This window comes from Salmo salar, chromosome ssa14, assembly GCF_905237065.1.
Source record: "Salmo salar chromosome ssa14, Ssal_v3.1, whole genome shotgun sequence".
Lineage (NCBI taxonomy): Eukaryota > Metazoa > Chordata > Actinopteri > Salmoniformes > Salmonidae > Salmo > Salmo salar.
This window is the reverse complement of record NC_059455.1, coordinates 60,034,467-60,056,535: the sequence shown is the minus strand read 5'-3', so window position 1 is coordinate 60,056,535 and position 22,069 is coordinate 60,034,467. Positions and strand designations below refer to the sequence as shown.

The following is a 22,069-nucleotide window of genomic DNA, read 5'->3' as shown; positions in this document are numbered from 1 at the left end:
CTATCATGTTCCATTGTTCCTTGGAAAATGTTTCATGCAACCATCAGCAATGCAATGAAATCGGCTCACAGGACTGTGGAATTATTAATTCCACATTATAGCCAATTGTAGCATGTAGATTGAACTTTTGGACATATAACCTAGGAGTTGTTGTTACCAACCCCTCTTATGTTGTAGATCCTGTTTATGAGGGACCTACTGAAGAGGGGTATCGGTGTGCATCACAGTGGCATCCTGCCAATCATGAAGGAGGTCATTGAGATGCTGTTCTCGCGGGGACTAGTAAAGGTGAATGTTATTGGTCCGTTTTTGGAATCAGTGTGACGATTTGTCAATGTCTTGAAATGACATGTCTGATTACAAGTCCCAACTTACATCCTCTACCTATGTCATCAACTCAAAATGTGTTTAAAGTGCGTTTAACAAAGTCTTAACACACTTTACAATAAATGTGTCTCCCTCAGGTTCTGTTTGCCACTGAGACATTTGCTATGGGAGTGAACATGCCTGCGAGGACAGTGGTGTTTGACAGCATACGGAAACACGATGGCACCGGCTTCAGAAACCTGCTGCCTGGTACGCTCTCTTCCCTCCTCACACGTTTATATACACAACATTAAGGGTGTAATGGTACACGTATTAGTACCGAAGCGTTCGGTACGGGGACCTCTATCCGGAATAAAAATATAATACAAATAAACCCACTAGGCCTATAGGGTATGCCTACTCTACTTTCTAAGTCTCTTGAGTAATTAAAGCAACTTCAGCCTATGTGCAAGTTGTAATCGAAATTCAAATCTTAATTTGGCGCATTTCAAACGGTCCTTTTGCGAGGGGCTGCCGGGATCTAGTTCTTTACTAGTTCTTTACTAGAGAGTATATCTCCACTGCTCAACGAGAATAACCTATGCAGCTGCCAATACTTCAAACATGTTGACACATTTACGCCGACATCACCCCAGTATTCCTACCACCGGAACAGGTCGGAAACACAAAAAGAATAACACAAATTTGTCTCCCCTCTGCATTCAAGCAGCCCTTCGCAGCTGATTCTGACCAGGCCCCCAAAAATTAAAAGAGCGATAGGTAACATTATGTTTATAGCCACGGATATGCACCCATTGTCGGTGGTTAAGAATAGAGAGGTTCAGCACCTTTTGAAAGTGCTCGAGCCACGTTACGAACTTCTCCCTCTCACACCCATTTCAGCAAACGGGTCGTACCACCTCTAAATAAGCAAGTTAAAGTTGTCAATGAATTTGCCAATACACCCTGTGTTGCGCTTACTTCAGATGGATGGACGTCCAGGTCTACAGAGAGCTACTTATAGGTAACAGCCCATCACATTTTTGCGGAACGGGGAGTGAGAAGTACCGTGCTACAGACACTCACCCTTTATGAGTCACACAAGTGCGCATATTTTTCTCTTTGTTAGAAAACATTATAGCAAAGGCCAATACAATGTTTGAGCCATGTTTACATATTGATTTCACACAGATATTGCACTTTATTTTAGTGTTGTTGTTGTTGAGTAATCTTGTGTTTTCATTTAAGAAAATATAAAGTGTTGGTATTCAAAAATCAACTTCATTTTCCTGCTGTACCGAAACCGAACCATGACTGCCATACCTACCAAACCATGGGTTTGGTGAACCGTTACAGCCCTACTTAAAATCCTTTTCATTCTCTCTCTCTTTCGCTTTCTCTCGCTCTCTCTGGCTCTCTCTCTCTCTCTCTCTCTGTCAGTTTGACTTTTTCTGTCTGTGTCTGTCTCTCTGCCTGCCTCTGTCGGTCTGATAGAAAAGCAGAGCATGATGCTTACAGGCAGTATTTTAATCTGATGTCACTTCAATCTCTCTCTCGCTTTCTCTCTGATATTTGAGTGGAAAGGAGAAAATAGAATGGATGTTTTTCTACATGTTTTAAGAGCTCTTAGTTCCGTATGACTAACCTCTTTGCCTCTGTCGGTCTCTCTTTCTGTCGTTCTCTCTCTCGCTCTATCTCTCGCTCTCTCTCTCAGGTGAGTATATCCAGATGGCTGGTAGAGCAGGTAGGAGAGGTCTGGACGCCACAGGCACTGTCATCATCCTCTGCAAGTCAGGGGTACATGACATGGGGGACCTAAATGTCATGATGCTGGTAAGGCTTCCATCAGACTGTACTGTCTTCTTCCATTCAATGGTCTGTGATACATTTTTTTTTATCTATTTTTGTGATGAAGTTTATATATTTTTTTGGGTTGACAGGACAAACCAACAGAAATTACACACATACACATGTAACCCCCCCCCATCCCCCTTCCCACCTGCAGGACCTGGTTACTTGAGTGCATATATCAAAGTACTGATTTTAAACTGTTGAATGTTGTAGTCCACATGCTAATATTTTCAGATTTTGCACCATGCAGTCGTGAGATTGACAGTTTAAGTTGTGCAACGTCCATGAATGAGGAAATCCGTTGCTGATGTGGCAGAATGTGTAAGGCAACCATTCTCTTGGCTGCTGTTAAGCCGGCAAGCCAAATCCTTCTTTGCCTGTATGTTAGGTTCAGTGAAGTCATCATTAAGCAGTAGCACATTGGGAAGACTGGGGATGGATTTAGACAAAATGCTTGATAATGATGAAGCCACAGATTTGCCAAAAGGAAAAAACCTATGGGAACTCCCAGACCATATGAATGAATGTGCCAGGACTTGTACCATGGGGGAAGAGCATACAGACGGGGGTTGAATTTATGTTCATCTGAAAAAGAGTCTCATAACTCGTGTGCCAAATGGTAGTGGGTCATTTGGTGATTTGTGTTTCTTGATGAGAATGTTAATGTTGGACCTGACGGTACTCCAGTTAATATCTACTGTTGGTATATCTTAGTTCTGTTTTGAATTGATTGGTGATATGTTGCTTTGAGCAGGAATATATATCATTTGGTGAAGACTATGCCCTGACTTACCTTGCTGTTAATATAAAATACTTGATCTGAACCCCAGGGTACTCTGTAAGCACATAAAGCAGAAGGAAGCTGCAAATAAAATATACAATTTAACAACCAGGCAGATCGTATTTATTTTTCAAGTCTATTTTTATTAAATTTTTTCTTCCAAAAAGGTAAAGGGGGATACCTAGTCAGTTGTACAACTGAATGCCTTCAACTGAAATGTGTCTTCCGCATTTAACCCAACCCCTCTGAATAAGATAGGCTGCCTTAATCGAAGTCCACGTCATCGGTGCCCTGGGAGTAGTTGTTGCTGTTGTTTAACTGCCTTGCTCAAGGGCTGAACAGCAGATTTTTCCACCTTGCTGGCTTGGGGATTCGTGACTGTTCGATTACTGGCCTAATACTCTTCTTAAATGCTAGGCTACCTGCCTCAGTTGGGAGTATTAATGATTTTTTACTTTTCGCAATACAAATTGTTTAATTAACATCCATCTGTAATAATAGGCCTTTAATCTCTTACATTCACATATCAAATGGATTTTAAATTTGACCGCAAAAATATTTTATGTAAAAAAAAAAAAAAATTCTGCAACATTTGACAGTGATATGGTGGTCCCCGGAAAGAAACATTTTGGGAATCGCTGCACTACGTCAGTCACTTCGTTTATACAAGGGTATTACTTGGCTTACATTTCCCAAGGGTGAGGGGATAGCTCATATAATTAAAAAGGGATTGCTATTCTACTAAGGATAATAAAAATCCCATATTTCGTATTTAAATCCGAAATCCCTCAACAGTTTCCATCTAGCTCGCCCTGTAAGTGCTCCTCCATTGTACAGAACATAGAGCATAGGATGCCAACTGGTGTGCAGCCTATGTAGCACACTACTTTTGACTGGGGCCCATAGGGAACTGGTCAAAAGTAGTGCCCTATGTAGGTTTTGGGAATAGGTTGCCATTTGGGAAACAGCCATTCACTGCTCCTCTAGGTTTGCTGCACGCTAGCTTGTACAGTATAAACAAGTGCCTCATTAAACTGTCAAGGGCCTTATTTTAAACCAACCTCTTTAATGTGGGGCTTTGGAGTGGACTATTTCCTTCCTGAATTGATCCTCCTGTTGCTAGATCAAGGATATGAAAATCCGCTAAACTGTACTGTAGAAAACATGAGCATATCTCCCTATCACCCTCTCGCTGCCAACTGCCATCGTGGATCAACTGTTGGATCAATCTTCGGGAAAATTGTTTTAGCCTTATGCTAACAGTCATTTGCTCGATAGCAGCGGTAACTAATCGCTAACTGTTACTGTATAACTATGGCCCAGAGTTTTTCCTGATCAGATCATCTGGAAAGAATGTAGGGCTCCCTATAACAGTTGTTTGCTTTGCTAATTGCTAAATGCTAACTGTAACTGTCTATATGATTTAGAAATGCTCAACTTCATCCTCCGTACCTCCACCCTGTGTGTTCTAGCACTAACATTTCTCAATCAACATTGAAAGGTTCCTGCTCCATTACCTCCATTTCTTCTTCTTTTTAGTGTACACAACATAGTAGCGACATGAATTTTAATGACACTTCTTCTTTGTCGTCAAGGGGAAGCCCACAGTGCTGCAGTCCCAGTTCAGGCTGACCTACACCATGATCCTCAACCTGCTGCGTGTGGAGGCCCTCCGAGTCACCGACATGATGAGGAGGAGCTTCTCTGAGAGCCACAGAGACACACAGGTAATGTACTGCATTACCCACAAGCACTTGGGACCACATTCTAGAGATAATGGATGACAGTTGAGGACTACCAGTTTTTTAAAAATGGACTACATTTAAAAAAAAAAAATGGAGATCAGCTTTAATATTGCAGATGGATTGTGGCTTCCATCAATGTAATTGTCTGCATCATTTCCAATCCCACATATCTTTTTTGAAAATATATATAGAATATATAATTTGAGCTCTTTATCAAAGGTCCATTCAGCTTTTGATGACAGGAGTCAGAACAGGAATATTGTCTGTAATATACATATTTGATATCACATCTATTTATGCTTATTGATGATCTACATTCATTTACATTCCTTTAGATCTTCCTACATAAAGTCTCTCTCCAATATGTGTTTGTATGTATTTGTGTGTGTATATCAGAGGGGTTGGGTAAAAGCAGAAGACAAATTCCCAGCGCATATGAACTAATAATAAAAGTATATCTTATTTTCCTCCTTCTCTCAGGCCTATGAGCAGCAGATTGGTCAGTTGAAACAGACTCTGTCCTCTCTCCCTCCTCTGGACACAGAGGGTCAGCTGTCTGACCTACTGTCATACTACTACACTGTCACTGAGCTACGCATCACCGCTGAGGCGCTGCAGGTACACACACAACATACTGTAAAGGCACACATATGCACAAAGACACACACGTGCCCACAGACAGACACTCACCTATGTATAACATACACTATCTTATAACACTCAAGCTCAAACCACATCACAAAACAACTGAATATAATTGAATGTGCAAAAGTGTCATAATTATTCTAATAATTTTTTTTAAACATCACTAAGATTTGTTAATTGTCCATCTGTCATCTTTCAGTGTGCTGTTCTGGGGTCTGTGAATGGGTTGAAAGCTCTCTCCGTGGGACGAGTGGTAGTGGTCAACAACAAACAGCACTTCAACGCCCTCGGAGTCGTCCTACAGGTGTGTGTGTCTGTCTGTCTGTGTGTGGACTGCAACTTCTTTTAGGTGACAAAGGCATGTAATGCAGTTATCGTTCTCCTTTCTCACTCCTCCTCTCGTCCTTCCATTCTGTAATTTCTCTCCCAGGTTTCCAGTGACTCAGTGAATCGTACGTTTACTGCTCTCATCATCTGTGAGAAAGGCAATGAGGAGGGAAGAGGGGACAGCCCCAACGGCAGTGCCTTCCCCCACCTCTACAACACTGCCCTCTTTACACCTGAAGGTCAGTTCATACACACACACACACACACACACACACACACACACTGATTGATGCTCAACCTCTCCCTATTAGAGACACACAGTACCAGTCAAACGTTTGGACACACTTACTCATTCCAGGGTTTTTCTTAATTTTGTTTTACTATTTTCTACATAGTGAAGACCAAATAGTGAAGACCAAAAAAGTGTTAAACAAATCTAAATATATTTTATATTTGAGATTCTTCAAAGTAACCACCCTTTGCCTTGATGACAGCTTTGCACACTCTTGGCATTCTCTCAACCAGCTTCACCTGGAATGCTTTTCCAACAGTCTTGAAGAGGTTCCCACATATGCTGAGCACTTGTTGGCTGCTTTTCCTTCACTCTGCGGTCCAACTCATCCCAAACCATCTCAATTGGGTTGAGGTCGGTTGATTGTGGAGGCCAGGTCATCTGATGCGGCACTCCATCACTCTCCTTCTTGGTCAAATAGGTGTGTTTTGGGTCATTGTCCTGTTGAAAAACAAATGATAGTCCCGCTAAGCGCAAAGCAGATGGGATGGCATATCGTGGAAGAATACTGTTGTAGCCATGCTGGTTAAGTTTGCCTTGAATTCTAAATAAATCACTTACAGTGTCACCAGCAAAGCACCATCATAGGGCGGAAGGTAGATCATTGGGTCGGAGTGGTTAGAGCATTGTGCCAGTAACCGAAAGGTAAAAATCTGTCGTTCTGCCCTTGAACAAGGCAGTTAACCCACTGTGCCCTGGTAGACCGTCATTGTAAATAAATATTTGTTATTAACTGACTTGTCTAGTTAAATAAAGGTAAAAAAAAATCACACCTCTTCCGCCATGCTTCACAGTGGGAACCACACATGCGGCGATCATCCGTTCACCTTCTCTGCGTCTCACAAAGACATGGCGGTTAGAACCAAAAATCTCACATTTGGACTCATCAAACCAAAGGACAGATTTCCACCGGTCTGATGTCCATTGCTCGTGTCTCTTGGCCTAAGCAAGTCTCTTCTTCTTATTGGTGTCCTTTAGTAGTGGTTTCTTTGCAGCAATTCGACCATGAAAGTCTGATTCACGCAGTCTCTTCTGAACAGTTGATGTTGAGATGTGTCTGTTACTTGAACTCTGTGAAGCATTTATTTGGGCTGCAATCTGAGGTGCAGGGAACTTTTTCTCTGCAGCAGAGGTAACTCTGGGCCTTCCTTTCCTGTGGCCTCATGAGAGCCAGTTTCATCAAAGCCCTGTGCGACTGCACTTGAAGAAATGTTCAAAGTTCTTGACATTTTCCGTATTGACTGACCTTCATGTTTTAACGTATGATGGACTGTCGTTTCTCTTTGCTTATTGAACTGTTATATGGCCATAATATGGACTTGGTATTTTACCAAATAGGGCTATCTTCTGTATACCACCGCTACCTTGTCACAACACAACTGATTGGCTCAAACGCATTAAGAAGGAAAGAAATTCCACAAATTAACTTTTAACAAGGCACACCTGTTAATTGAAATGCATTCCAGGTGACTACCTCATGAAGCTGGTTGAAAGAATGCCAAGAGTATCCAAAGCTATCATCAAGGCAAAGGGTGGCTACTTTGAAGAATTTCAAATATAAAATATATTTTGATTTGTTTAACATTTTCTTGTTTACTAGAGGATTCCATATGTGTTATTTCGATGTTTTGACTATTAGTCTACAATGTAGAAATTAGTAAAAATAAAGAAAAACCCTTGAATGAGTAGGTGTGTCCAAACTTTTGACTGGTACTGTACACATTTACCAATAAAGACACACACCGCTGCCTAAACACACACACGGCTATTTGAACACACACAGAAACATGCTAACACTAACTAACAAGTTCACATAAGCTTAAACAGAATAACCAATAACGATTGTGTACGTTCTGTATGATCCGTGGCTAGGTCCCTGCAGTCACACGGTCCAGAAGCTGAAGCTACAGGACATCTCAGCCATCACAGTCAAGACCCTGAAGGTGATCCCTGACCGAATCATCGACAACTACAACAAGAGGCAGCAGCTTCGCTTCAGGTGTGTGTGAATTAATGCATTATTATGTAGCGTATACAGTATGTTTCAGCCTTTTTGCACATTATTGCTCCCCTGAGCCAACACAACCATGTTTATCTAGGCAAATGAGGTGTTTATATGTGTTATGTCATCATGACCACTCAAGTGTCTATCCATCTACCTTCCTCTTTTGAACAGCACTCTACATTTCATTGAATGCACAGAAAAAAGCGCCACCTCTCTTGAGTCTATTTTAATCTTTCTCTCCTTCCTTCCATCCTTTCTCCCTCGCTCCATTTCTCACAGGCTTGATCCTCCGGGTCAAGCCATCTCCACGGCAACCCAGGAACTCCTGCGATTGGTGGAGGCCAACCCAGGCGGGGTGATGACCCTTGACCCAGTGAACGACTTCCAGCTGAAGAGTGTGGATGTGGTGGAGGGCACCATGAGGCTGCGTGTGCTGCAGGACAGCCTCAAAGACTTCAGCTGCATCCACTCGCCCACCTTCTCAGAACAGGTGTGTGTGTGTGTGTGTGTGTGTGTGTGTGTGTGTGTGTGTGTGTGTGTGGCGCGCCTGTGTGCGTGCATGTTTATTTTTTCCTTATTATTAACCCCTCCACCACCATCCTCTTCAGAGGACAAATATCTTTGTTTTTTTACGACTTTTTTGCAACATATACATTTTACATACATGGTACTTTTATATAAAACAGTCGCATAACAATAATACATTACCAAACATAAGCTCTTTAATCCCACTCCTCAGCCACTCTCAGCCCATCCCACCTATCACCATAGACTTCGTTTGGTTTCCATGTGCCATATATTTTTCAATTGGCTGTGATGTTTTACATCTTTTTTTAACCTTTCTAATCGTATAGTATCCACAGATTCTGAGCTAAAGATGAAAACCTTTCCTACGAGTATTATTATATTATTTATTAACTGACTATGGCTTTCCAAATTGCCCAACACTGCTATTTGTGAGGTTAATTTTGGATGTTGTGATTTTTTAACCATTCCTGAACCTGTGACCAGAAACAAGCTACATAGGGGCAATACCAGAATAAATTCTCCACTGATTCTGTCTCTTCGCAGCAAAATCTACAGAGCAGAGATTGTTGTATGCCCCATATATATAGCATTTTGTTGGTGGCAAGAATTTTATATAATCATTTAAACAGAAAAACTCTTAAGTGTTTAATCAAGTGTAGTTTTTTGTACCAGTTCATAAACCATATGCCATGTAATTGGTACATTAAAAATCTCTTCACATTTAATTTGCAACCTGTATGTCTCAGCTGTCAACATTTTTGTCATCAAATGAAACTGGTATATTTTTCTATTTATACCAGTTCCTTTCAGGCAATTTGTGTTTTTAGTATATTCCAGGCAAACAAGTTCCCTTCCTTCTCCCTTTTCCACTTGCCGCCTCCATTTTTGTGGTAGTGCTACAATCAGTTGGTTGTAAGTTTGGATTGAGCAGATATTCCCAAATATTTTCAATAATATCCGTTTCTATTCATAATATCATTAATACATTTAAAAAAAAATCTCCATAAAGCCTGGGATCGAACCCGGGTCTGTAGTGAACGTTCAAGCACTGCGATGCAGTGCCTTAGACTTCTGCGCCACTCGGGAGGCCCTGTAAAATATTTCTGATTATTGTACAGTCCAAGAAGATATGATCTATACAGGCTCTGGATTTACGAAAACCGTGTGTGTGTGTGTGTGTGTCCCTTCCAAATGCTGTCCTGACATTGCAGTAATGATGTTGGAGCACTCATGTAATGAACAGAGACATGTTTGACAGACTGTCTCCACACACCTGCGTCCTCCTCTGTCTGCCTCTCTTTCCCTTTATCTTTTCCACTTCATTCTCTCTCCCTTCTTTCTTTGTTTCAATCTATAGCCCAGGGCCCGTATTAACAAAGTGTCTCAGAGTAGGAATGTTGATATAGGATCCCTTCATGAATTTGATGACATGGACAGGGTGGACCTGATCCTATATCAACACTCCTACTCTGAGACTCTTTCTGAATACAAGCCCTGGCCTCTTTCTATACTGATTTCTCATAGTAATTACATCAGACTGTCATTTATTTGGTTCTGCACTAAGCATTGTAAAACTAAGCCTTGTTAGATATTTCCCTGCCTTGTTCAGTGGCCAACTCAGTGGCCTTGTGGTTAGTGTCAGCCCTGAGATTAGAAGGTTGGGAGTTTGATCCCCAGCCAAGTCATAACAAAGACAGTAAAAATGGGACCCGCTGCGTCTCTGCTTGCCACACAGCATTAAGGAGATCGATTGGGGGTAAGGCCCTGCGATAGACTAGCAAAGTACCTGTACATCAAGCTGCATCACGCTACAGAACCAGAAGATTGGCTCCTGCTCCAATGAGCCGTTCTGGCTCGCACAAGCCAAGGCTCGTGCATGTCTACTGCCTTGTTCCAGGAGAAGGATGAGATGAGAACAGCAGAGCAGGGAGTTCTATAATTACCTGTGTAGGCAGTGCAGAGTCACACATCACCACTGTCTGTCTCACTGAGGCGATACATTAGGACTGTGTATCATTAGAGCCATCGCTCAGTCAGACAGTAGCCTGTGTGCTACTTCTGCTGGACTCTAATTTCTTCGGGTGATAGTGTGTGTGAGCTATCTTCTGTCTTTAATGGCATGCAGTGTCCAACGTGGGTATTTTATAAGGAGGTGAGATGGTTGTATGTGATGTAGTTATTTAGAACTCCTGTCTTTGTCACATATATATTACTTGTTAAACAAAATCTCTTTCTCTAAACAATTGTATTAGTATACAATATCATTTTTCGATTATCTGTAGTGTACGATATAGCTCAGTATTTGTATTATTTCTTTTATAAAGTATTTTTTGCTCATCTTTATCAAAGGGTCCAATAACTTAAGTGCATTCAGAAAGTATTTAGACCCCTTGACTTTTTTAAACATTTGGTTACGTTACAGCCTTATTCTAAAATGTATTAAATAGCTTTTTTTCCTCATCAATCTACACACAATCCCCCATTTTGACAAAGCAAAAACAGGTTTATAGAATGTTTTGCAAATGTATATAAAAAAAACAACAATCACATTTACCGTAATTTCCGGACTATTAAGCGCACCTGAATATAAGCCGCACCTGAATATAAGCTGCACCCACTGAATTAAAAAAATATATATTATTTTGAACATAAATAAGCCGCACATGTCTATAAGCCGCAGGTGCCTACCGGTACATTGAAGCAAATGAACTTTACACAGGCTTTAACGAAACATGGCTTGTAACAAACATAAATAGGCTTTAACGAAACACGGCTTGTAACAAAAAAAAAAAAATTAGCAGTAAGCTTTAGTTGTCTTTTTGCACTGAGTCAATTCCTCACGCTGCTGTTTCCAACGTCTTATCATTGACTCATTAAGACCAAGCTCCCGTGCAGCAGCTCTATTTCCTTTTCCAACAGCCAGATCAATCGCCTTCAACTTGAAAGATGCATCATATGCATTTCTCTGTGTCTTTGCCATGATGAGGGTGACAAAATGACTACTGTAATCAGAATGATGGGAAGTTTGAGAGCGCTCGATTTATTCTAAACAGTAAACAAAAAAGTTGTTTGACCTTAACCCGTTCGGCAATTTCATTGGTCTAATGAAAGCTTCATGCCGCCAAAAAATTGAGCACGTCACAGAATGTGTTTTTTTTTGTATACATTTTTTTGGAAAGCGGGAAAAGTCCATATATTTGCCGCGTCATTGTTTAAGCCGCGAGGTTCAAAGCCTGGGAAAGAAGTTGCGGCTTATAGTCCGGAATTTACGGTACATAAATATTCAGACCCTTTACTCAGTACTTTGTTGAAGCACCTTTGGCAGCGATTACAACCTCGAGTCTTCTTGGGTATGACGTTACAAGCTTGGCACACCTGTATTTGGGGAGTTTCTCCCGTTCTTCTCTGCAGATCCTCTCAAGCTCTGTCAGTTTGGATGGGGAACATCGCTGCACATCTATTTTCAGGTCGCTCCAGAGATATTAGATCTCTCTGTACTTTTTTCCGTTCATCTTTCCCTCGATCCTGACTAGTCCCTCAGTCCTGCGGCTGAAAAACATCCCCACAGCATGATGCAATTCCTTCGACCTCATGGCTTGGTTTTTGCTCTGACATCTGTCAACTGTGGGACCTTATGTAGACAGGTTTGTGCCTTTCCAAATCATGTTCAATCAATTTAATTTACCCCAGGTGGACTCCAATCAAGTTGTAGGAACATCTCAAGGACGATCCATGGAAGCAGGATGCACCTGAGCTCAATTTCGAGTCTCATAGCAAAGGGTCTGAATACTATTTCTGTTTTTTTGTTTTTTATAAATTTGCTAAAATTTCAAAAAACCTGTTTTCGCTTTGTCATTATGGGGTATTGTGTGTAGGTTGATGAGGAAATAAATTAATTTGATCAATTTTTGGATAAACCTGTAACGTAACAAAATTAGGAAAAAGTCAAGGGGTCTGAATACTTTCCGAATTCAATGTATGTGCGAGTGATAGCCTAGATCCATGTACAACCTTGTCTCTACAGTAAATGTATTGTAAATGAGGTGAAATTGCTTTACAGTCTATGCGATCAAATGGTTGCACTATATAGGAAGTAATTCTACAGACCTTTTCTATTACTGTTCAGAGTGCATAGATAAAGTGATTGTCTATAATAGCCATGTTGACCTCTTTCATCTGTCAGTTTCTGCGGGTGCAGGAGAGAATGAGTGTTCAGGAGGAGCTGGACAAACTGCTCTTCCTCATCTCAGACCAGTCCCTGTCTCTACTGCCAGAGTACCACCAGAGAATCAAGGTATGTCTGACTCCCGTTATCTTAATGCACGTTATATTAAACTCTCAACTTCTCATAGAGTAGCTTTCTTCCAAGGTTCCTACCTTCTAGGGAGTTTTTTCTAACCTCTGCATCGCTTGCTCTTTGGGGTTTTAGGCACTTTTTTTTACAACTGCTGATGTAAAATTACATTTGATTTAACTAGTTCATACACATGCAAGCCTCGAAATAAATGTAAAAAAAATGTTGGTAGCACTGGTGTGCCCAACTTTAAAAAGTTAGGACCGCATAACAAAATTGATTAAGGTTAAAGCATATTAGTTCTAACTGCTTCTGAAGCACATGTTGTGCTCTACAAACTAATATGTAACCCTGTAAATACATTTGTTTATTATAAAAAGCTAAAATGTTGATACAAATACCTGTCATTGAAATTAGTCATTCGTGGAATATTAGGTTTCTACGTTATGTAAAAGCTCTATTTTCCTATTGAGATTAATTACATTAAATTGTACACTTTAAGAGCGTTGAGTTTATGGTAACAACATTGCAAGAGATCTGTCATTCATTCATTGCTATGATCATTGATCTCCTGGAGAACCTATCCCTTTTCATTTCTTTCTGTGCCCACAAATGTTTGGATATACTGGTAAAGTTACCAGGTTGTTAGCTAGCTAATGAGGTAACAAACATGACTGGACAAGGTGTAAAACAAAATGGTTAATGGCCCGCGAATAGTTTTAGAGCGGTTCGCAACATGGTTTATGGATATAAAGCGCAGGCCCCCAATCCTCGACAGGAAGAAAAAAACATCTCTTCGTTCAGTAGTGCTTAAAAATGTACCTTCAACCAATCTCTAATGTAAAGCCTACACATTTGCCTGCCATTATGTCAGATCGTGACGTTGAGTTCAAATACATTTTTACCTGACCAAATTATTAGATGGCCTGCAAAAAAATAGTTTTTTTACACACTGCAAAAATGTGTGTGAACCAGAAAGAGGCTCTCTCCTCACAATGTATTGTTCATGTAGTGAGGAATTACTATCTTCAGCAGTGGAGGCTCCTCAGAGGAGGAAGGGGAGGACCATCCTCCTCAGTGAATTTCATAAATAAAAATACTAGAGGTCGACTGATTTTATGATTTTTCAACGTCGATACCGATTTATTGGAGGACCAAAAAAGCCGATACCGATTAGTCTGCCGTTTCTTTTTCTTTTTATTATTATTATTTTTATTTTTTATATACACTGCTCAAAAAAATAAAGGGAACACTTAAACAACACAATGTAACTCCAAGTCAATCACACTTCTGTGAAATCAAACTGTGCACTTAGGAAGCAACACTGATTGACAATAAATTTCACATGCTGTTGTGCAAATGGAATAGACAACAGGTGGAAATTATAGGCAATTAGCAAGACATCCCCCAATAAAGGAGTGATTCTGCAGGTGGGGACCACAGACCACTTCTCAGTTCCTATGCTTCCTGGCTGATGTTTTGGTCACTTTTGAATGCTGGCGGTGCTTTCACTCTAGTGGTGGCATGAGACGGAGTCTACAACCCATCCAGGATGGCACATCAATGCGAGCTGTGGCAAGAAGGTTTGCTGTGTCTGTCAGCGTAGTGCCCAGAGCATGGAGGAGCTACCAGGAGACAGGCCAGTACATCAGGAGACGTGGAGGAGGCCGTAGGAGGGCAACAACCCAGCAGCAGGACCGCTACCTCCGCCTTTGTGCAAGGAGGAGCAGGAGGAGCACTGCCAGTGCCCTGCAAAATGACCTCCAGCAGGCCACAAATGTGCATGTGTCTGCTCAAACGGTCAGAAACAGACTCCATGAGGGCCTGACGTCCACAGGTGGGGGTTGTGCTTACAGCCCAACACCGTGCAGGACGTTTGGCATTTGCCAGAGAACACCAAGATTCGCCACTGGCGCCCTGTGCTTTTCACAGATGAAAGCATGTTCACACTGAGCCCGTGACAGAGTCTGGAGACGCCGTGGAGAACGTTCTGCTGCCTGCAACATCCTCCAGCATGACCGATTTGGCGGTGGGTCAGTCATGGTGTGGGGTGGCATTTCTTTGGGGGGCCGCACAGCCCTCCATGTGCTCGCCAGAGGTAGCCTGACTGCCATTAGGTACCGAGATGAGATCCTCAGACCCCTTGTGAGACCTTATGCTGGTGCGGTTGGCCCTGGGTTCCTCCTAATGCAAGACAATGCTAGACCTCATGTGGCTGGAGTGTGTCAACAGTTCCTGCAAGAGGAAGGCATTGATGCTATGGACTGACCCGCCCGTTCCCCAGACCTGAATCCAATTGAGCACATCTGGGACATCATGTCTCGCTCCATCCACCAACGCCACGTTGCACCACAGACTGTCCAGGAGTTGGCGGATGCTTTAGTCCAGGTCTGGGAGGAGATCCCTCAGGAGACCATCCGCCACCTCATCAGGAGCATGCCCAGGCGTTGTAGGGAGGTCATACAGGCACGTGGAGGCCACACACACTACTGAGCCTCATTTTGACTTGTTTTAAGGACATTACATCAAAGTTGGATCAGCCTGTAGTGTGGTTTTCCACTTTAATTTTGAGTGTGACTCCAAATCCAGACCTCCATGGGTTGATAAATTGGATTTCCATTGATTATTTTTGTGTGATTTTGTTGTCAGCACATTCAACTATGTAAAGAAAAAAGTATTTAATAAGATTATTTCATTCAGATCTAGGATGTGTTGTTTAAGTGTTCCCTTTATTTTTTTTAGCAGTATATATATTTGTAATAATGACAATTACAACAATACTGAATGAACACTTTTATTTTAACTTATTAACTTTAATATAATACAGAAATCAATTTAGTCTCAAATAAATAATGAAACATGTTCAATTTGGTTTAAATAATGCAAAAACAAAGTGTTGGAGAAGAAAGTAAAAGTGCATTATGTGCCATGTAAAAAAGCTAACGTTTAAGTTCCTTACTCAGAACATGAGAACATATGAAAGCTGGTGGTTCCTTTTAACATGAGTCTTCAATATTCCCAGTTAAGAAGTTTTAGGTTGTAGTTATTATAGGAATTATAGGACTATTTATCTCTCTACCATTTGTATTTCATATACCTTTGACTATTGGATGTTCTTATAGGCACTATAGTATTGCCAGCCTAATCTCGGGAGTTGATAGGCTTGAAGTCATAAACAGCGCTGTACTTCAAGTATTGCGAATAGATGCGGTTAAACGCAGGAAAGTGCTGTTTGAATGAATGCTTACGAGCCTGCTGCTGCCTACCACCGCTCAGTCAGACTGCTCTATCAAATATCAAATCATAGACTTAATTATAATATAATACACACACAGCCTTAGGTCATTAATATGGTCAAATTGAATAATTTCGAAAACAAAACGTTTATTCTTTCAGTGAATACGGAACCGGTCCGTATTTTATCGAACGAGTGGCATCTCTAAGTCTAAATATTGCTGTTACATTGCTCAACCTGGCAAATTAATTACGGTCTTTGTTAGGAAGAAAGGGTCTTCACACATTTCTCAATGAGCCAGGCGACCCAAACTGCTGCATATACCCCGACTCTGCTTGCACGGAACGCAAGACAAGTGACACAATTTCCCTAGTTAATATTGCCTGCTAACATGAATTTCTTTTAAGTATGCAGATTAAAAAAATATATACTTGTGTATTAATTTTAAGAAAGGCATTGATGTTTATGGTTAGGTACATTGGTGAGAGTGCTTTTTTCATGAATGCCCTTGTTAAATCATCACCCGTTTGGAGAAGTACGCTTTGATTCGATGATGAATTAACTGGCACCGCATTGATTATTTGCAACGCAGGACAGGCTAGTTAAACTAGTAATATCATCAACCATGTGTAGTTAACTAGTGATTATGTTAAGATTGATTTGTTTTTTACAAGATAAGTTTAATACTAGCTAGCAACTTACCTTGGCTCCTTGCTGCACTCGCGTAACAGGTGGTCAGCCTGCCACGCAGTCTCCTCATGGAGTGCAATGTAATCGGCCATAATCGGCGTCCAAAAATACCGATTACCGATTGTTATGGAAAATTGAAATCGGCCCTATTTAATCGGCCATGCCGATTTAATCGGTCGACCTCTAGAAAATACTGAAACAATAGTTGTTCTTTTTATATAAAACTATACTAAATATGATCACATGTCACCAAATAATTGATTAAAACACACCGACAGCTGATTTGTTGTGCACTGAAGTCCACAAGCGACGGGAAAGGTGAGAGGAGGAGAGCGCGTAGATGCAAGGAATTATTGATAATGCTGTTTCTATGTGGCTGCTATGAAAGTGAACTGTGTTTGCGTGTGATTAGGGGTTAATTCATTCCGCCGATTCTGTTGGAAAAGATTTTCATAAATGGAAGCAAAAACTCCCAGCTTAAGTATGGCACCCCTCATGCCTCTATTGTAACTAATGCTTAATAATATAACTAATGATTAATAATGTTTAAAGCTCAGAAATCCAAACCTATCAGCGGTATTGAATGTGTCACTGTTTGTCAACTTGATTACTCTAATTTTCCTCAGCACATGTGCACCTACGTTGTAAACTTTCATTCATAGGCTAGGTTGTAGAAACCTCATGATGGGTATTCTGAAAATTTGAGTATCATGTAGTAGCCTAAACCTATGGATGTTACATTGAGCTGGGTGAATGGAATATTAATGACACTCATCCAATATGCTGTAATAATAATAATAAGGCCATGCTCATCATTTTTTTTATCGTCCTCATCTTAAACGGTAGCGACCGCTACTGGTCTTCAGAGATGTTTTATAACTTATCTGTATATAATTGTTGTCTGGGGCTCAAAAATCAGTAGTAGCAGTATGCAAATCAGGGAACCATATAAACAACTTTTTCACTGATGGGATTCGATTCCCAACGTTCACCAAAAATATGTTTAAATATAGTCTTTAGTATGCGAACAAACCATCACTATGTAACACCAGTGTTAAAAAGGCATTATCCCCCATCCCCAGGTGCTCCAATCCCTGCAGTACGTGGACAGTAGTGGTGCGGTGCAGCTGAAGGGCAGGGTGGCCTGCCAGATCAGTAGCCATGAGCTGCTTCTCACAGAGCTACTGTTTGAGAATGCCCTGAGCCCCCTGGCCCCTGAGGAGAGCGCCGCCCTACTGTCCTGTCTGGTCTTTCAACAGAAGACCCAGGTGGAGCCTCACATCACCAACACACTGAAGGAGGTATGGGGGACTGGGGGCAGGTGGGTGGGTTGGGGGGAGAGGGGTGGGGATGAGAGTGTGTGAGAATCTCAATTGCATTTCCTTGATTCTTTGGGTCCTCTCTTCTTGCCTCCTTCTCAAAACCCATTGGATGACAAGGTCAGAGGTCCCTCCCCTCTGACCTTGTCATCCAATGGGTTTTAAGAAGGAGGCGAGGAGAGAGGACGCAGGGAATCAAGGAAATGCAACTGAGATTCTCCCTGTGTGTGTGTGTGTGTGTGTGTATGCTGGGGTGGTAGAATGTGCTTTGTTGATGTCTACTTGGGAAGAGTTGAGGTTACACTTTTGTGTGTTTGTGTCTGTTCCCTATGTGTTATAATTGTGAAGGTTTGTGACATATACAGTACATACATTTGTTCTTCTAACTGTATTTGTTCTTCTAACTGACATATACAGTACATACATTTGTTCTTCTAACTGTACATTTCAGTGTGTCATCTTTAATGTACATGGATGGATATGTTGTCTTCTGGGCTGTAGTAGTGTCTGTCGGTCGGTCGGTCGGTCGGTCGGTCGGTCGCATGAGCTCAGGCTAGACTTCACGGCTACCTTACCCGCAGCATGCCCACCACACCTGACACACACTCTCCTGAACACACACACACACAGTGTGTGTTGTCAAGCAGCCCCACTACATGGAAGTGCTCTAAAGAGGGCTGAATTAGTGATGACCAAGGCGAGAGCCTTGTCTGGAGTGGTTTATAGGGGTGCCATCCAGGGGCGAGCATCACTGAACAATGAACACTGACAGGAACACATTCACCCAACACTGGTGACAGGGCTCCGAGTAGGGTTTCTGATGACCTGCAGCATAACACTCCGGAACTTTGGCCACTACAAAGTTTAATTTTTTTAAATCTCCCGCTTTGAGCTGGATGTGTAGTTCATACATGCGTAATCTATGCGTATAATTACTGTCTTACCTCAATTGGCCACGAAATTCATTGATTTTCGGGAAACTGTGCTGCCCCAATTTCCCTGCATTTTCCCCCACGTGGACCAGCCCCCAAGCAATTTGAGTTCAACCAATGATCTTCAGCCCCTCACTATATGAGTGACAGCTAGCAAGATGGTCAAACAGCAGAGAGAGAGGAGAGCGCAATGACGTGCACTTATCTGCACATATGTGACACAGTGCAATTTTCGGGATCACTTTTGGCTCGTGAGCGCTACTTTACAAACTACTGGCTAAAAAGTATACAAAAGTACCGGAACATCCCTTTAACAGAGAGGAGGCTGAGGTTGCAGTGGGAAAAGTAGGGTAGATGTGATTGGAATGTGTTGTGTTTAAGTGCTCCCTGTATGACTAATCTGTGTGTCTGCATTTTGTGTCTGTCCCTGCTATCTTTCTCCCTATCTCTTTCTCAATCTCAACTCTTCTCTTTCCTTGTATTACCCCACTTTCTTCCATCACCTTTTCATTACTACCACTTCATTTCTCTCTCTCCCTCTCCTCCCCTCCCTCTCGCTTTCTCTTTGCCCTTCTCTTTACATTACCCCACTCTGGCTGTGTCCCCTGTCCATTACTTTCTTATTTCGCCCCATCTCTCCCTTCCTCCCTCCCGCTCTCCTTTCCTTTCTCCCACAGGGTATTGAGAGAGTGCTGGCGGTGGCCCAGCGTATTGGGGAGCTGCAGAGGGACTGTGGGATAACCCAGACAGTGGAAGAATTTGTGGGCCAGTTCAAGTTTGGCCTGACCGAGGTGGTCTACTGCTGGGCCAGAGGCATGGTGAGTGGCGTACGCCATCTCTGAAATGCTGGACTTCTTGATTGACCTCGTTTCAGTCAAGACACTCGTGAACACTTTCCCGCACACAGAATAAACACATTTTTTTAAATGTTCATGTTCAAGTGCTTTGTACTCCAGAACTAGGCTTAGTCTGGGTCGTGGAAACTGGCCTCTCAAAGTTATGAAAGCACTGTACTAAACTATACTGCAGCTTTTCCCAAACTAGGGGTCACGACCACGTGTGGGGTTGCGAGAGAGAACTCTGAAATAAAACATTTTTAAAAAGCACGCTTGGTTCATAGAACCCGGGATTATGTCAGTAGCCTCCGGTAGCCACTAGACGAGGTTTTAATAAACAGAGTGGTTTCTGTTTTCTTCCTGCAAATGTGACTATCTTTTGAACGGTTTAAGCAACAAAATATTACGACACTATCACTGAAAGATAAGACTCTCAGGAATGTGTCTTCTGTTTACCTCTACTCTGCCCACTAGCCTCGTTAGAAGAGAGTGGACAAGACCAGGCACTAAATCAGACTGGGGGAAAAATAACAATCAATGCTTATGTTATTTTCTACCTAGAAGATCATGCAAAATTATTGCCTGATGATCTTCTGAACTTCCCAATAAGTTTCTGATGCAATTCAGTCACTTCAAACCATACTTCCTTCAGATAGAAATACTGTCAAAAGTACTGTCAGACTGATTTGTAATAGGCTGTCATAGCCCCCTTCAAAATAAGTGAACATTGGCTGTTGATCACTTTTATAAAATGGTGTGGTCTGGGATTTCTTTTTTAATTTCAAAATGGGGTCACGGGACAAAAAAGTATGGGGACACATGCTATATTGTATCTAAAGTTGAAACTAACTGATATCCATACCTCCTGTCCTGTACTTTATTTTATTTAACCTTTTATTTCATCAGGAAAGTCTCATTGAGACACAGTCTCTTTTACAGGGGAGATCAAGAAGGCAGCAGTCCTGTACTGAACTCACTCTGTCTATACAAACTGCTGTCCCTTCCTATTTCCTGTCCCAGCCATTTGCAGAGATTGCCCAGTTAACAGACGTCCAGGAGGGCACGGTGGTGCGCTGCATCCAGAGACTAGACGAGGTGCTGAAGGAGGTGCGCCAGGCGGCCCGCATCGTGGGAGACTCGGTCCTGGGCAGCAAGATGGAGAAGGCCTCCCTGGCCATCCGCAGAGACATCGTGTTCACTGCCTCACTCTACACACACTGAGATAGGGAGGGGAGAGAAGGAGGGGGAGAGGAAAAGGGAGAGAGAGGGTGTAGATAGTGTTTGTATAGTACTGTAGGTGAAAGTGTGCCAACGGAGCGAAGGAAGAAAGGAGGGAGTGGAGAGTAAGAGAGGGCGAGTCAGTGTGTGTTACTGTATAGGTGAGAAAGTGGGGTGTCGATACTGTATAGGTGAGAGAGTGGGGTGTCGATACTGTATAGGTGAGAGAGTGGGGTGTCGATACTGTATAGGTGAGAGAGTGGGGTGTCGATACTGTATAGGTGAGAAAGTGGGGTGTCGATACTGTATAGGTGAGAGAGTGGGGTGTCGATACTGTATAGGTGAGAAAGTGGGGTGTTGATACTGTATAGGTGAGAGAGTGCCAAGGTGCCTTAGCCAAGTACCAAGCTCGGTCAGCGTGTGTGTTTATGGTGAAAGAGAGGGTGAGTGTGTGAGGAAGGGATCAGTTAGTGTGCTTGTGATGAAAGTGAGGGTGTGTATGTGTGAGTATGTATGGACATACTATTGTTTACATGAGTCCTGATGAAATTGCTTGACATGGAAAGGGAATGTGCTTAAACAAATCAGACCAAAATAGTAATGACATGAAGGAAATGGTTTGTAATGTATTGCACAGTAATAAAATCAACTGTAGACTACCAATTGACAGTTTTTTTTCTTCATATATTGTCCCCCAAGGTCTTGTGTGATGTCTAAGTGTGTGTATGCTTGAGTCTAACATTGGTTTAAATGATGACACTGTGAACTACTGCTCTTGCTGTATACTGTAGGAACAAAAATCGGTGCATATCCTATTCTATAAAATACAGTAAAACAATCCTATTCATGTCATTTACAGTCATCTAACCCTGATCAAAACTATCATCAGTTTTAGAGTCATGCCCATGTCCAGCAAAAGCGTTGCATGTCATGACAGCAAGATGATTCTCCAGCATCCACGAGGATAAAGAGGGAAAGGTTTTCAGCATAGTATACGAAGTATTCAAATCCAATATCGGGTCGCCTCCAAAATAGATTTGTTTCGGCTTTTCCATCTCAGTGGCA

General features: G+C 41.9%; 1 protein-coding gene across 3 annotated transcripts in view; it reads left to right on the top strand.

Moving 5' to 3' along the window:
* The window catches only part of LOC106570056 (helicase SKI2W), a 35,860-nt gene extending 14,193 nt beyond the window's left edge, over positions 1-21,667 (top strand). For 2 of the 3 annotated variants that reach the window (XM_014141997.2, XM_045694628.1), the window contains 13 exons: positions 178-288; positions 465-576; positions 2,021-2,139; positions 4,534-4,665; positions 5,164-5,301; positions 5,528-5,632; positions 5,759-5,894; positions 7,820-7,946; positions 8,232-8,442; positions 12,664-12,774; positions 17,782-18,000; positions 19,628-19,768; positions 20,807-21,667. In XM_014141997.2, the coding sequence (XP_013997472.1) occupies positions 178-288; positions 465-576; positions 2,021-2,139; positions 4,534-4,665; positions 5,164-5,301; positions 5,528-5,632; positions 5,759-5,894; positions 7,820-7,946; positions 8,232-8,442; positions 12,664-12,774; positions 17,782-18,000; positions 19,628-19,768; positions 20,807-21,007 (1,863 nt within the window). In that variant the 3' untranslated portion in view covers positions 21,008-21,667. The remainder of the gene's footprint in view (positions 1-177; positions 289-464; positions 577-2,020; positions 2,140-4,533; positions 4,666-5,163; positions 5,302-5,527; positions 5,633-5,758; positions 5,895-7,819; positions 7,947-8,231; positions 8,443-12,663; positions 12,775-17,781; positions 18,001-19,627; positions 19,769-20,806) is intronic. The other variant, XR_006758869.1, reaches the window with a different exon arrangement.
* Positions 21,668-22,069: the final 402 nt, after the last annotated feature.